General features: G+C 43.3%; 1 protein-coding gene across 1 annotated transcript; it reads right to left on the reverse strand.

Moving 5' to 3' along the window:
- Window positions 1-14,633: 14,633 nt before the first annotated feature.
- Window positions 14,634-16,596, reverse strand: LOC110101895. Its single transcript, XM_020829990.1, has 5 exons — window positions 16,297-16,596; window positions 16,170-16,247; window positions 15,769-16,010; window positions 15,326-15,672; window positions 14,634-15,016 (listed from the first exon to the last, which is right to left on the reverse strand). The coding sequence occupies exons 1-5, from the start codon at window positions 16,594-16,596 to the stop codon at window positions 14,634-14,636; spliced, it is 1,350 nt and encodes a 449-aa protein (XP_020685649.1).
- Between the last annotated feature and the right edge of the window lie 532 nt (window positions 16,597-17,128).

A 17,128-nucleotide genomic window follows, 5' to 3' on the forward strand; every position in this document is an offset into this window, starting at 1 on the left:
AGCACAGAATAAACAAATATGGTGAAAGCGGGCACCCTTGCCGGAACCCACATTCAGCCACAATTCCCTCCGTAAGCTGTCCATTCACCAAAATAGAAAACCGAGGGCCAATAACATAATTTAACACCCATGAACAAAACCTTGGGGGAAATCCCATCCTCCTCAAAACTAGTTCTAGCGTCTTCAAGCTCATCCTGTCATTGGCTTGTTCCATGTCTACTTTCATCGCCAACAACCCCTTAGTTGATTTGGACACCTTAAATTTATTCATGATTTCTTGTCGCAATAAACAATGGTTCGAGATCGAACGTCCTTGGACAAAAGCGGCTTCTTCTTCAGAGATTAACAAAGGTAAAAATACCTTTAAACCGGTTAACTAGCACTTTTGCAACTATTTCATATATAGTTTGACATAGACTGATAGGTCTGAAATTGGAATGATGTTCAGGATTATTAACTTTAGGCAATAAAACTACCACCATCTCCTTCCACTCCGGGTTCATAACCCCAGTTTCAAAGAACTCCAAGCAAGCTAATGTAACCTGTTCACCAACTATATCCCAAAAATCCTTAAAAAAGGAAGTCGTTACTCCATCTCTCCCTGGTGCTTTATTTCGGCCCAAAGTACAAACAACCTTCCATATTTCCTCTTTAAAAACATCACGGTCCAGAACTTCAACAAACCGCTCCATACAAGGCACTTGAGAATCAAGTGATGGCCAACCATCCTCCACAATGACTTTCTCACTCTATTTCTATTCAAATAACCGTGAATCACCTTAGAGATGCTCCTCTGATCAGTCACATACTCACCATCAGACTGTTTTATAGCATGAATATATTGGATCTTCTCCTAGCTGAATTCATGGAATGAAAGAAATGAGTATTCTCATCTCCCTGATCAATCCACATGGCTTTTGCACCTTGCTTCCACCATGTGGAAATACGAGCCATCGTGCTCTTGAGTAATTGAACTTTATATCTCAAGGCTTCAGCCTAAATATCAGATAGATCATTCGGCAAGCATTCCAATTCCTGCAAGGTTTTGATCTCCCCATCAAGCTCCTCCTTCAATTGGTTTAACCTTTTAAAGTTATCCTTACTCCAAAAAAAGAGTGCCTTCAAAGTTCTCTGGCATTTTTCTGTAATTTAGATGCCTCATTACCAACATCATGCACTTTCCACTTCTCCCACACCAAATGTTGAGCCATCGGATAGCTAGTCCATATATCTTCAAACTTTATCCAACTAGAATAAGTCCTCCTCCAACCTTCCTAAATTGAACAAAGAATTGGACAGTGATCCGAAACTAATCTCGTAAGATGCTTAACCTTCAATCCCTGAAAAGACTCCAAAATTGACGAACTAATCAGGAACCGATCAAGTCTAGAAAAAATACGACTTCTTGCAACCTTATTGTTCGTCCAAGTGAATGCTAGGCCCGAGAACCCAGGATCAACCAACCCATTGGCTGCCATAAAATCTTCTATCTCACTCGCTGCCAAAGAAAATTGGAAAGGCTTCCCACCCTTCTTTTCCTCCTGTGCCATGATAATGTTAACATCACCTCCAACTAGTAGCCTAGAATCCAGCCTATGATTTTGAGTAATACCCTCCCAGATTTGCCTCCTGATATACCTGTCTTTATTAACATAGACAATGGCACCATTCAATATCACTGGAGCTTTTAAACCTTCCCATAATGCATTGGTCATTTTGAAAAAAAGACATGAAAGGAACCCACATTGCTCTTCCAAACCACCAAAATTCCACTAGCTCTTCCAATTGATGGTTGAAAAGTAAAATCCCAGTTTCTTCCCGCCAACCTATCAATATCCATCCTAGAAAAAGTTCCATTTTAGTTTCAAGCAACCCAATAATGCTAACATCATGCTCCCCAATGAGGTGTCATGAATAATTACCCGTCTCCCTCTTACAAGCACCTCTGTAATTCCAACATAAGATGTTAAACATTAACAACCAAAGGGGAAGCATCCCCGCCACAAAAAACTTCAGAGAAAACACCTTTCCATTGGTCAGCATGTTCCACCTCCTTTAGCTTGCTGTCAATAGATTTATCAACAACATTTACAAACTGTTCAATGGATGAAGAAGCCACCTCATTCTTCAAATTTTTACTTCCCCTAATACCAGGGAACTTCTGAAGAGGGCCAATAAGTGTCATTTCCTTAGTATGACACTCTTTAGAGTTCCTGACTTTCTTGTTTTTACCTTTGATCACACCGGCTTTAGCATCAGAAAACTTCAAAGCTCTAGGAACCAGTAGCTGAGCAGGGGAATCCATGGGTTCCCTCCGATTTTTCTTCTTCAACACAGGCAAGGATAATGAGCCAACATCAGGCCTAACAGCAGAAACCTGATCCACACTTTGCATCGCAATCCTTGCCTTAGCCCGCAACATCTCATATGGATTCTTCACAACAGGTTGTATTTCAACATGAGGATGAATCAAACCATCCGAATTATCCATCTGCATCTGCCACTAATTTACACCTTGACCTTGAACCGTTGATTGAACAAAGTTACCCAGACCCTTCACAATATTTGGCTCCTTGCCCAGTTCATTAGCCTTAGCCTTATGCATATTAGCAGTTCCAACCTCCACCTGATTTTTATTAACTTCCCTCCAACCATTTTGGGAGTAGAAACCTGAGTATCAGGTTTATCATTACCCACTTGTGTTCTGTACCCAGCACGAGCATTGTTGGGTCTCCTCCTTCTTGTTACAAAAGTCCATTCCCCCATATCTTTGTCAATAACCGAAGCCTTCACATAAAAAGAGCTATCCCCATCAGTTATTTTACCATCACCACAAGCCGAAGGCCCACACACCTTGCCAACATTTTGTTCCAGCTCACTAGGATTCTTCAGTCCTTGTTGTTTAACCAGATCACACTTCTCCTTACATAAATCTGCTTTATGTCCCACCTTCCCACATCTCAAACATATTAAGGGATTCCCCTCATACTCAATTGGTTGGAAGAAAGTCCCTTCCAACCCTTGTGCCCACACTCATTTAGGAAGCCTTTTTAACAAATCCAATCTAACACATATGCATGCAAAAGCACACCTATTCCACAACTTGGTTTGTTCATCCATAAAAAGAGGTTGACCAACCCCTGCAGCCAACCTCGCTAAGTTAGCCTCATCCCAATACTCCAATGGCAAGTTTGGAAGCCTGATCCAAACTGGCGATGAAAATCTTCTCCTAGAATTCACTGATAGTCCAGTGGTCCACTATTCTATTCCAATGATTTGGCCTACAATATACCACGGTCCCCCAATCAACACATTATCCCTTGCCTCTTTGTTCTCAAACCAACACAAGAAACAGTGCTCCCACAGGATTAACCTGCGTTAAGCCAAGGTGACCCCATTTCCTTTGAAGATCATTTTGCACCACCCAAGATGGCAATCTACATCCCAACAAACTAGCAACTATAGCTCTGTCAAGCCTACGAATATTCCCCCTGGATTTATCCAAATCCAGTCACACAAGCCAATCTTCTCTCAAAAAACTTCCAACATCCTCCTTTAAATTTAACATCACAGGAACAGATTTCTTCCATGCATTAGCAGCTGCTTTAATCTCATCCACTTCCTTCTTCACTGGTCTAGACAACCCAGACGCCACAAACGGCTGTATTGTGGCTACATTAGCTGCAGAGACATTTCCCCAAATAGTTGAAGCTCCCTCTACCGATTTAAAACTATCACTGCCAACCAGATCAACCAATCACCCCTAGCTACCAAATCATTCATTTGCACCTCAAGTAAATATTCTTTACCTCAGCACAACCAGATGAGGCAAACTCCCCCTTCACTTCAGACTCCATCATCTCAGCCTGCACCGATACATCAGGCATTTCACCTAGAGCTCCAGATATTGCAGCATCCCAGATTCGCCCCGTCTGCTCTAGAGATCCAGCTCCAACATTCACTTCAGAATCCATCATCACAACCTGATCCGCTCCCTTTGGTAGTCCATCGAGAGCTCCCGAGTCAGTACCATCCCAGATCTGCTCATCCTGAACCAAGGATCAAACCCCTGCGTTCAAATCTCTAATGAACTCCTCCGCCTCAGAACCGCCCAAAATCTCCATCACCTCATCCAAATCAGATTGACCATTCATCTGAAGCTCCCGATCCTCCAATCCATGGCCTCCCGCAAAAGAGAGAGCAAGAGCAAGAGAGAGAGGTAGACAGAGGGAGAGAGAAAGAGAGAGAGGGAGAGAGAGAGGAAGAGAGAGAGAGAGAGGGAGAGGGAGAGAGAGAGAGAGAGAGAAAGAGAGAAATGGAGGGAGAGCAAGAGAGAGAGGGGGAGAGAGAGAGCAAGAGCAGGAGAGAAAGAGAGAGAGAGAGGAAGAGCAAAAGCTATAGAGAGAGAGAGAGAGAACGTAAGAGAGAGAGAGAAGAGAGAGAGAGGGAGGGAGAGAGAGAGTAAGAGAGAGGGGGAGAGAGAGAGAGAGGGAGATGAAGAGCAAGAGTAACGGAGAGAGAGATAGAGCAAGAGCTAGAGAGAGAGAGAGAGATGGAGGCAGAATAAGAGAACGAAAGAAAGAGAGAGGGGGAGAGAGAGAGAGATAGCAAGATAGAGAGAGAGCTAGAAAGAGATTGAGAGAGAGAGTTAGCATGAGAGAGAGAGAGAGGGATAGAGAGATAGAGAGAGAGATGGAGAGAGAGAGAGAGAGAGAGAGAGAGAGAGAGAGAGAGAGAGTGAGAGAGCAAGAGGGAGGGAGAGAGGGAGCAAGAGAGAGAGAGATAGAGAGAGCAAGAGGGAGGGAGAGCAAGAGAGAGAGAGATAGAGAGAGAGAGAGATGGAGATTAAGAGAGAGAGATAGAGAGAGATAAAGAGAGATAGATAGAAAGAGAGAGAGAGATTGCAAGAGAGAGAGCTAGCAAGAGAGAGAGAGATAGAGAGAGAGTAAGAGAGAGATAGCAAGAGAGAGAGAGAGGATAGAGATGGAGAGAAAGAGAGAAAGAGATGGATGGAGGGAGAGCAAGAGAGAGATATATAGAGAGAGAGAGAGAGAGGAAGAGTAAGAGTGATAGAGAGAGAGAGAGAGAGTTGAACGTCTAAATTTGCATTAAAATGAAATAAAAACTAGTTACAAGTAAAAACCTGAACTATAAAACTATGCCCTATCACTATCCTCCCTTAGCTACGACAAAAGTGCTGAGGGAAACTCCTCATTATTCACATCAAAGAAATTAAAATTGCCAGCTAAATCAAAATGGGCATAGTAATCAGCTGCACAATTACTGACCCTTGGTATAAACTGAAACAACACCTTATTTAACTCCACTAGAAATGAGAGGTCTGGTCCCTCCACCTTGCGGTGAACTAGATGTTGCCCATCATTCAAATTCTGCATCTAGCGAATTGCATTAACACAATCCCCTTCAATATTGATCCCATCCACCCCTCGCATCCAGTCCCAAAGCAATTCACAGATCATAACCGCAGCCAAAATTTCAGCATGTACACATCCAAATGCTTAATACATCTCCCAACAGCAATCAATAGTTTACCAAAGTGATCTCGTGCAATAATCCCAAGACCAGCCTAGTTAGAAGGTATTAAGGATGCATCAAAGTTAAATTTAAGCCAACCTAGAGGGGGGCACCAAAGCTTATGAGGAGGCAGCCCTACGAGCTGATTGGAACTCCATTGCTCTGGAATTGTCCATTTAAATGGTGTGGGTAGCAGCGAGAGCACAGCAGCTGCAATAACTGACGGTGAACGGCACATACGGTGATGCTTCATGTCATTACAAGCCCTCCATACCTGATAAACAGTATAACAGTAAATCTTGCCCATACTAGGATCTCTATCACTGCATTTAAGCAAAATAGTTATCAATTCCATAAGAGAATTCACCGTAGGCACTATAAATTCCCATTTCCAAAAGATAGCAAAGACCTACTTCAGTTTGGCACACTGAGAGGTACAGTGGTTCAACATCTTTACATTTTGACAACCCCACGGGCATAAAGGTGACACAGCTAATTACCTTTTGAAGAGCCATGAAGATGTCGGGAGAGCATCTCTGAGTAATCTCCACCAGAAAAAGTGCTCTCGATGATGCAATTTAAGTTGTTTAAACCAGTTCAACTGGTAGTTACCCCTATCATTACCAGCCCGATACGCCATAACAGCAATTGTCATAGTCATTCTATAATGAATGAGCTCAGGGAAATCACCATTGGTCCCTCTCCCAATGGCAGTAGCTACGATCCGTTCAGTCATAATTTTACCAAAGCACCTCTCAACTAATTCTGTATTCCACTGAAGGGAGATGTGCAAAAACTTGCTCACCTTAACATTCTCCATCTCATTCACATTCATGAATGTTGGCCATCCAGCCATGTCCCGATCAAGAATCCAAACATCCTGCATCACATCAATATGCTATCCATTGCAAACATTCCATTGCAAGATAGGACGTAACCCCTTAGCACCGTCAATAATAACTTTCCAAGTTATAGAGCCCTGTATGTTCTGTTCATTCTCCCAAAAATTCATACCATATTTGGTATTTAACAATTTAAAAAGGAGAGAATCTGTATTCTGGAGCAAGTCCCACACCACCCGCACATGAAGAGCTCCTTTCTAGCGGATGAGGCAGTGAAAACCAAGGCCTCCCTGATTCGTCGATTGACACAATTCCTTCCACCCAACATAGTGCATACCTCAGCTTGTAGGATCCTTCTGCCACAGGAATTGCCTACCCAGCTTCTCAATACCTCCAGAACACAATTCGGAATAGCTGTGTGCGTCATCACGTACAATGGAACAGTTAGCAGGGACGTTCTAATCAGAAGTGCATGGCCTGCCATTGATAGATGTTTCTTGCCCCAAACGTTTATCTTCTCATGAGCAGTTTTTAAGACTTTAGAAAAGTCATCTGCAACTAATCTTCTCATGTCTAACGGAAGTCCCAGGTACTCCAGCAAATTTGCTTTCTTGTAGCCCATCAACCATGCAATAGTCATCTTCTTCCAGTTGGGACATTTCCTACTAAAGAGGGTCGCCGACTTTCTATAGTTGATTATCTATCATGTCCATCTACAATTATCCTCCAAAAGTCTCATAATACAGGTGGTATTGCTTCGACTAGCATTTGCAAACACAATAATATCATCAGCATATAATAAGTGTGTAACACACACTGAATTTCTTGCTGCCATGATTCTGAGCTGTTGGCCTCTCTGTTTGATTGCCTTGGACAACAGTTCCGAACAGAGGATAAATAGGTAAGGCGTTAGGGGGCACCCTTTCCTCAAACCACTTCTAGCATTAATTCAATGTGATATGTCTCCATTAATCAAGAGGGAAAATCTCGGATTGGTAATACATTGAAGGATCCAACACATGAAACAATTCCTAAAACTCATTAAGCTCATAACCTTCTCAATCATTTTCCAGGACATATAGTCATACGCTTGCTCCATGTCCACTTTAATAGCCATCATTCCAGCTTTCTATTTTTAATATTTAAAATTGGACATCACCTCCTGAGCCAACAGCCCATGACTAGTGATGGATCTGCCCGGAATAAATGCCCCCTGCTCCTCACTAATGAGGTTACTCAGCACCAGTTTGAGGCAGTTAATCAATTCTTTGGTCACCACCTTATAAAATGTCTGGCACAAGCTAATAGGTCTGAACTTCGATGGCATATTTGCATTGTCCAGCTTAGGGATAAGCACCACCAAGGTATCTTTCCAACTCTGACACATAGAGTTAGTAGCAAAAAAATGCAATATAGCATGAGTAACATCACCTTTGATAATTTCCCAGTAGAATTTCAAGAAAGATGAGGTAATACCATCAATCCCCTGAGCTTTGTTATTTCCCAGGCTGAAGACGACATTCTTAATCTCCTGATTTGAATTAACTTCCTCCAGCCAATCATTAACCTATTCATAAATCAATTCCTCCTCACTAAACTCTGGCCAATTGTTCAGAATCACCTGCCGATCCCTCCATTTTTGCATAAAAAAATTCCAAAATTCCTCCTGCATCATCTTCGGTTCACTAATCTTCCCTCCATTGGCATCAAGAACTTCCACAATTATGTTCCCCCTTCTACGAGCAGAATCCATTGAGTGGAAAAAATGTGAGATTGTATCGCTTTCCTCCATCCATCTAGCCTTCGCTCATTGCTTCCACTAGGATACCAAGCGTGCCATAGTGGCATTCAGTTCAACCGCCTTCAGGCGGAGTGCTTGTTCTTGTTCCTCGTTCAGTCCATCAGAAGAGCATTCTAATGTTTGGAGTTCTTCCATACGCTCCTCCAGAGAGTTCTTAAGCTCACCAAGTTCCTTTATTCAGTTACGACTCTAAATGATCCGAGGCCATCCGAACAAGATGCTTAACAGTAGCTAAAGGAGCCAATCTTAATCCTTCTGAATTCATCAGAATACGATCATGCCTGACCCAGATCTTGCTTATTCCACTTTTATTATGTGACCAGGTGAAATTGGGCCCGTAAATCCCAAATCATAAAGGTCATTGTCCACAAGAAATTTGAACATCTCCTGAGCCCCCACCGTGAAGCTATACCTCCTACCACCCTTCTTCTCGTTTTGACTTAAACAACAATTGAAGTCGCCCCCCACAATCATAGGGAGTTCCATGCTAATCTAAGAGCTAATAGTATTCCAGAGAATACGCCGGCCGTGGTAGTCTTTACAAGCATAGACCAATGCAACAATCCACCTTTGAGTATTAGGTAACAAAAGTTGCCCAATAATAGTATGTTCCATATCTACAATGAATTCAAATTGAACATGATCACGTCTCCACAAAGCAAGCAATCCACCAGATCTCCCATTCGCATGAAAATGAAAGAACTCCCAGCCACTCCCAATTAGCCGATCCACCTCATTCCTGCTAATACCCGTCACCATAATTTCCACAAGTCCAACAAAGAAAACCTCATTGTTGCCAACAAGGCTATGTAAGTAGTACCCCATTTGCTTTTGCGGGCACCCCTGCAATTCCAGATTATTATTGAAGACATTAAACAACGAAAGGGGAAGCATCCCTGCCGCAATTTTCGTCTGACTCCTTCCTCCTCTTCTGAGACGTTTCAACAATTGGTCCCATCTGGCTCAGCTTATTTCCATTCTTAAATCTGTTAGGCCAAGGCATAACAGGTTTGATCCCTGCTGTGAAGGACAATGGCTTCTTAAAGCCCATCTTCAATTGTTTTCGAGTAGGTTTCATGTTACTTTGGGTTCTCTGACTTTATTCAAATCAACTTACTTCAGGATATTAAAGGATTGTTTATTGCAAGAAGTTTCCTGGGACCTCCCCTGAAGGCGAGCACTCCTTCTCCTATGTGGAGGAACTTTGATCCAAGGCTTCATTTGATCCTCATCATCCTGAGTACCACCTACTATTCCACTATTATTAGCTCCCTTATCTTGTTACAGCTCCACCCCTTTGCCTTTATCCCGGTTACCATTAACATTCTTCGAGTTATTCCCTTCCATTTTAGTCACAGAAGGGCCACCCATCTTACTCTGCTCCACTTCCTTCCTACCAATGCTGCTCGGACTTTGGCTTGAGGTACTTTCTCTCTGACCTCCTTGCTTCACTTGTTCACCCGGCTTCTTCAAGGGAGTTTCCCCTTATCCAGCAGCCTTTAAGGGACATTGCTTTGTCGATGTCCCATTTTTCCATAGCCATAGAATTCTTTCTAATTAGATTAGTTATATTAGTCTTATAGTCTTAGTTTTAGTATTAGTTAGTGATCCCGGCTCGGCGAGTCCTTTCTTCCGTGATGAACTGTTGGCACCAGTCCTACATTTTGTCTCTGTGGACCGAGGAAAAAAGGGGCTCCGCGGGAAGAGGGTTGTACCATGAGAGAAGCAAGGAGGTCAACTGCTTCAAATATACAACATGGATTCTGGCAATGCAATGGAGTTGGACCCTCATGTCGATCCGAATGAACCTCATATTCAACTTGCTGATAAAATTTCTGATTCATTCCATTATCCCATATTCCCTCCTGAAGCTTGTTGGCAAGATTTATATGGACACAAACGCGATCATATTCTCGCCGCCCCCAATTACCTATCTGCGCATCAATCCATAATGGAATCCCAATCTTTGAAGAAATTCTTGAGATGTTACAGGAATCCCAATAATGTAAGGGGAGATTGGGAAGGCAAATCCAAATAGGGGAGGATAGACCTTCCATAGATGTCGGAGAAAACCAAGGTGTCCATCGATCCAATCCCACAATATTTCCACCAATAAACCAAGGGCCACAGCACAAAACAGCGTCCCTAGCTTCAATAGAAGAGAATATGCAAACAAAGCATTCAAATCCCAAAGTAGTAAGCTGGAACTCACCGAAGCGTCCCCACTACCACTGGATCTCAAATTTCAACATAAAGTAAGAAACTCGTCTCCCCAATATCTTCCCGACAACAGCTCTATCAAGCATTGTCACATTGGCCTTAACCAATTCCATGTTGAGATCAATAGAAATTCCATTCGATGAGATAGCATTTATCTCTTCCGGATGAGGGTTCGGGATGTGATCCATCTCTTCTAAGGATTACCAGTACCAACAGAGAACAAGGGACTTCTACTCACCGCATTCCCTTCGATCTTCCTTTGATTTGTAGAAGTACTTTTTGAAGCAACATTTCCACAAACATTTTGAGTGCTATTCAGAGAACTGGCTAATTCAGGAGAACCAGTCTCTACACCATTCACCCCTATCATCTCAACAGCAGCTAATTCGATCTCTGGAACAGCTATGATTCCGTCCCTACCAGCATTGTCATCAGCGACAATATTCAGATCGTTCTAAGTAGTGCTCACCTCCATCAAACAATCTGCTCCGGGTATCATCTCGTGGCTCAGATCCGCTTGCTCTGGGATAATCTCCATCGATCTATCCCGTCCAGGCATTGCAACATCCACATCGAACATCTCCTCCATACCGGCCATACCCTCCAACATAGCCTGTAATTCCTCCATCTCCATGGATGAATCCACCCCATTGAACGTCAGATTAAGCATCATGCTTACTTCCGCAGTCGGCATCAGCTCCATTCTTGACTTAGGAGGAGAATTCTCCACCTTACTCAATACCGTTCGCAACTGAATACCGCCGTTCTTAACAACCTACTACTGCAACTTAGCTACCAAGTTGTGAGGCTTGACCTCCCATTGACCTTCTGCAGATCCATCCGATCTAGATTTCACCGCATCCCTACTATTCCCTTCCATCTTATTCGCTGAAATCAATTCAAGAGACCGATCTCCTGATTTCTTCGAACCTCTAGATCAAACTCCTGATCATCTTCTCTCACCTCTACCAGCATTGCCATCACCACCGCCCCGCTCGGGCGAGAGAGAGAGAGAGAGAGAGAGAGAGAGAGAGAGAGAGAGAGAGAGAGAGAGAAGAGCAAGCAAGAGAGAGAGGGATAAAGAGAGAGAGAGAGTAAGAGAGAGAGGGAGAGAGAGAGCAAGAAAGAGGGAGAGCAAGAGAGAGAGAGTGAAAGAGAGATATATATATATATATATATATGGAAATTAAGATATATATAGAGAGAGAGAGAGAGAAAGAGAGAGAGAGAGAGAGAGAGAGAGAGAGAGAGAGAGATAGAAAGAGAGAGAAAGAGAGAGATAGAAAGAGAGATAGAAAGAGAGTGAGAGATAGATAGATAGAGATAGAGAGAGGGGGAGAGAGAGAGGGAAAGAGAGAGAGCAAGAGAGAGGGAGAGCAAGAGAAAGAGAGATGGAGGAAGGGCGAGATATATATATATATAGAGAGAGAGATAGGTAGAGAGAGAGATAGGTAGAGAGAGAGAGAGCAAGCAAGAGAGAGAGAGGAAGAGAGAGATAGCTAGCAAGAGAGAGAGAGAGAGATAGCAAGAAATAGAGAGAAGAGAGAGAGAGAGAAAGAGAGAGATGGACAGAGAGCAAGAGAGAGAGTTGAAGTTGCATTTGCATTACACAAAAAGAACGGTTACAAAGGAATTAGCCACTATTACAATCTACTTGCAACAAAGATACAAGGGTTGAGGGAATGTCCCCCTCAGCAGTACCCCAAAAAACAAAATCTCCAAAAATAACAAGGTTTGCACAAAAATCAGCAGGGCGATTGTTGTCTCTCAAAGTGTGCCTAAAGAGCACCTGCTTGAAATTCATCAGGAAGGAGAAATTCGGACCTTCGAAGTTGTAGTGGCCCTTAAACTTGCGGTCCTGTAATTTCTGGAGCCAGCCAATCGCATTGACGCAGTCCCCTTCAATGATAATGCCGTCCAAGTCAAGCTTCCAGTCCCGGATCACCATTTGAGTGACAGCAGTCGCCCGGACCTCCGCCTGGAAGGGGTCCCAGTGCTCAATCCTTCTGCCGGCTGCCGTAATCAGCACCCCCTCATGGTTACGAACCACCACACCAATCCCAGCAAGATTGAAAGGCTTGAGTGCAGCATCGACATTAAACTTTAACCAACCTGGGGGGCACCAAGTCGTCCGAGTAGGCAACCCAAAGGGCTGAGTAGTGCTCCAGTGCTCCAAAGTCGGTGTCCGGTAATGTTTCGGCAACAGGGAAAGAACCGTAGCAGCAATAGACAGCGGCGAGCGGTTGGTCCTGATGTGTTTAAAATCATTTCTAGCTCTCCACACCTGATACACCGTATAGCAGTAGATTTGTCCCAAGTTCAGGTTCAAAGAAATCAGCCCAGACAACAGTTCCATCACTTCATCAAGTGAGTCAACCAACGGCAAGGTGAAACCCCATTTGTCAAGTATTAAGAGAACGTCCCGCAGCTTGTTGCACTAGGCCACACAGTGGTCAATGGTTTCCATGCCGGAGCATCCCCACGGGCTGTCCGAGGAACTTGACAGCCCACGACGAGAGAGCAAGAGAGAGAGAGTGAGAGAGATAGAATAAGAGAGAGAGAGAGAGATAGCAAAAAAGAGAGAGAGGAGAGAGAGAGAGAAAGAGAGAGATGGAGGAAGAACAAGAGAGAGAGAGAGAGAAAGCAAGAGCAAGAGAGAAAGAGAGAGATGGAGGGAGAGCAAGAGAGAGATAGAGATAGAGAGAGCAAGAGCGAGCGAGAGAGAGAGAGAGAGAGAGAGAGAGGGAGAGAGAGAGGGAGAGGGAGAGAGAGAAGAGCAAGAGATGGAGGGAGAGCAAGAGAGAGGGAGAGAGAGAGAGAGAGAGAGAGAGAGAAATGGGGAGAAGGAGAGAGGGAAAGAGAGAGAGAAAAAGAGATAGTAAGAGAGAGAGAGAGAGAGAGGAAGAGTAAGAGAAATAGAAAGAGAGAGAGAAAGCGAGAGCGAGAAAAAGGGAGAGAGAGAGCAGGACAGAGGGAGAGAGAGCAGGAGAGAGGGAGAAAGATGGAGGGAGAGAGAGTGTGTGAGAGCAAGAGAGAGAGATGGAGATTAAGATAGAGAGAGAGATGGAGAGAGATATAGAAAGATAGAGAGAAAGAGAGAGATAGCAAGAGAGAGAGAGAGATAGAGAAAGGTGGAGGGAGAGCTAGAGAGATAGAGAGATAGAGGGAGAGAGAGAGAGGTAGAGAGAGAGCAATAAAGAGAGAGAGAGAGAGGGAGAGATAGCAAGAGCGAGAGAGAGAGAGAGAGAGAGAGAGAGAGAGAGAGAGAGAGAGAGAGAGGAGCAAGAGAGAGAGGGAGAGAGAGAGAGAAGAGAAAGAGAGGAGCTAGAGAGAGATAGAGTGAGATTGAGAGGAGCTAGAGAGAGATAGAGTGAGATAGAGAGAGATAGAGAGACACACTGAGAGAGAGAGAGAGGAGAGAGCAAGATATAGGGAGAGAGAGAGAGAGAGAGTGAGAGAGATAGAGATAGAGAGGAGAGAGCAAGAGATAGGGAGAGAGAGAGAGAGCGAAAGAGAGAGAAAGAGAGAGAGAGAGAGGGAGCAAGAGAGCCAGAGAGAGAGAGATAGATAGAGAGAGAAAGATAGCAAGAGAGAGAGTGTGTGTGAGCTAACAAGAGAGAGAGAGAGCAAGAGAGAGAGCAAGAGAGAGAGAGAGAGGGAGGGAGAGAAAGAGTGTGAGAGACAGAGAGACAGAGGGAGAGAGAGATAGAGAGAGAGAGAGGGAGGGAGGGAGAGAGAGTGAGGAGAGTAAGAGATAGTGAGAGAGAGAGAGAGAGCAACAGAGAAAGAGAGAGGAGAGAGAGAGCTGAACGTCTGCTTTTGCATTAAAATGAAGAAAAACTAGTTACAAGTAAAAACATCAACTATAAATCTATATCCTATCACTCTCATCCCTTGCCAACGACAAAAGTGCTAAAGGGAATTCCTGATTATTCACATAAAAAAAACTAAAGTTACCAGCTAAAGCAAGATGGGCATAGTAATCAGCTGCATAATTACTGGCCCGAGGTATAAATTGAAACAACACCTTTTTAAACTCCATCAAGATTGATAGATCCGGTCCCTCCACCCTACGGTGTATTGGATGTTGTCGGTCATTCAAGTTCTACATCCAGCGAGTTGCATTAACTGAATCCCCTTCAATAATGATCCCATCCAAATCTTGCATCCCATCCAAAAGAAACTCTCAGATAGAACCCGCAGCCAAGATTTCAGCATGTAGCACATTCCAATGCTCAAGTGCATCTCCCAGCAGAAAACACTAGTTTACCAAAATGATCTCGTACAATCATCCCTAGACCAGCCTGATTAGAAGGCATTAATGTTGCATCAAAATTATATTTAAGCCAACCTGGAGGGTGTGGGCACCAAAGTTTAAGAGGCATCCTAATAGGCTGGTTAGTACTCCATTGCTCCAAGATTGGCCACTTGAACGGTTTGGGTAACAGAGAAAGCACAGCAGCAGCAATCACAGATGGGGATCTACACATCTGGTGATGTTTCATGTCATTACGAGCTCTCCAAACCTGGTAAACAGTATAACAATATATTCTTCCCATACTGGGGTTCTTATCAGCATACTTCAAGAGTTCCACAGTTAATTCCCCAAGAGAGTTCACTATGGGCAGAGCAAATCCCCATTTACACTATATCTCAAAAACCTGCTTCAATTTAGAACACTGGAAGTACAGTGATCTAAGGTCTCATCTTCATTACATCCCCACAGACAGAGAGAACTCTCAGCTAACTTCCTTCTACATAGCCAAACGGAGGTCGTCGGTATAGCATCACGAAGCAATCTCCACCAAAAGAAATTTCTTTCGGATGGAGTTTCTTAAGCCAACTAAACTGATACTCTCCCATACTGCCACTAGCCCATCACGAAGCAATGTAGAATCTCCACCAACTAAAAATTTATTTCAGATACTGTCTTCCCCACTTCCACTCAAAAGGTGAATGGTCGTGATCCGTTCAGCCTTGATTTTCCCAAAGCAATGCTCTACTTTAGCCTCATCCCACCATAAAGAATTATTCAACAGATTACCAATTTTCATACTTTCCACCTTCCCAATATCAACAAACGTAGGCCATTTAGCAATGTTGCGATCCAAGATTTGATTCCCATCATGGAGCACATCAATTTGATTCCCATTTCCTATGTTCCATCTAAGAATCGGTCTCAACACCTTAGCTCCATCCTGTATTACTTTCCGGGTTATAGAGACACTCTTCCCCTGCATCTCCACAAATTCATTCCATACTTCTCCATCAACACTTTATATAATAAAGAGTCCACATTCTATAGTAAATCTCATACCACATGAGCATGGAGAGCTCCCTTCCACCGAGTAAGACAATGAAACCCAAGACCTCCCAAGTTCGTCGGTTGGCACAGGTCCTTCCACCCAACATAATGCAGTCACGACTGTTAGCATCGTCTGCCAAAAGAAACGCCTACCCAACCATTCAGTAGCGTTCAATACTCCATTAGGAATAGAAGTATGAGTCATAACATACATGGGAACATATAGCATAGAAGTATTAATCAACAGAGCTCTGCCAGCTAGAGATAAGAATTTCTTCCCCCACAGATTAACCTTCTCATGCACAATCTTCAACAGAAACTAAATCAGCAGTAACAAGTCTTCACATTACCAGAGGGAGCCCAAGGTACTCTAAGGATTCAACCTTCCTGTATCCCATCATCCATGCACTCGTCCTCTTCTTCCAGTTTGGACACTTTCTATTAAACAAGATCGCAGACTTCTCACAATTGATCTTTTGGCCCGTCCAGCCACAATACTCGTCCAGCAACTCCATGATCTGTCTTGCATTTCATCTGCTGGCCTCTGCAAACACAAGAATATCATCATCATACATTAAATAAAAGATACTCACTATATTCATTGCCGCCTGGATCCCAAGGTAACCTCCCCGTTGCTTAAAAGCTTTGGTTAACAATTCAGAACAAAGTATAAATAGATAAGGTGACAAGGGACATCCTTGTCGAAGACCGCTTTTGGCATCAATCCACTGTGTCCTGTTTCCATCAATCAACAAAGTAAACTTCGGTCTTGTGATACACTGCATAACCCACATAATAAACCGATCTTTAAAGCCCATTAGAGTCATCACTTTCTGCAAAGTTTCCCACACCATACAATCGTAGGCTTGCTCCATATTGACCTTCAATGCCATCAATCCAGATTTTTGAGTAGAATGCTTAAACTTGCCCATCAACTCCTAAGCCATCAGCCCATGACTTGAAATCGATCTACCTGGAACAAAGGCTCCCTGTTCCTCACTGATAATGTTACTCAAAACAGGTTTAAGTCCACTAATCAAAATTTTAGCAATAATCTTGTAGAAAGATTGGCAAAGACTAATGGACCTAAACTTAGATGGAAAATTAGCATTGTCGATCTTAGTTATAAGGACCACCAAAGTTTTTTTCCAATTCTCATACATAGAATTAGTGCAGAAAAAGTAAAGAATAGCACGAGTAACATCATCTTTGATGATGTCCCAATAATATTTCAAAAATGAAGAATTAATACCATCCATCCCCAGTGCTCTATTGCTCCCCAAGCTAAAGATAGCATTCTGAACCTCCTGCACCGTAATATCATCTTCCAAACTGTCACATAATTGCACAGGAATTTTATCCTCCTCACAAAAGATTGGCTGGTTCTGCATAGCAACCTGTCTATCTTTCCATTTATGTACAAAA

The sequence above is a fragment of the Dendrobium catenatum genome, unplaced genomic scaffold (genome assembly GCF_001605985.2).
Source record: "Dendrobium catenatum unplaced genomic scaffold, ASM160598v2 fragScaff_scaffold_974, whole genome shotgun sequence".
Lineage (NCBI taxonomy): Eukaryota > Viridiplantae > Streptophyta > Magnoliopsida > Asparagales > Orchidaceae > Dendrobium > Dendrobium catenatum.

Coding starts and splice junctions, on each gene's coding strand:
- LOC110101895 (XM_020829990.1), bottom strand. CDS start 16,596: ATGGCATTGAAGGTCAATATGGAGCAAGCCTACGATTGTATGGTGTGG. Junction 15,673..15,768: donor CCAACCGACGAACTTGGGAG/GTCTTGGGTTTC, acceptor TATTATATAAAG/TGTTGATGGAGAAGTATGGA. Junction 15,017..15,325: donor GAGTGGAAGTGGGGAAGACA/GTATCTGAAATA, acceptor CTCTGCCCATAG/TGAACTCTCTTGGGGAATTA.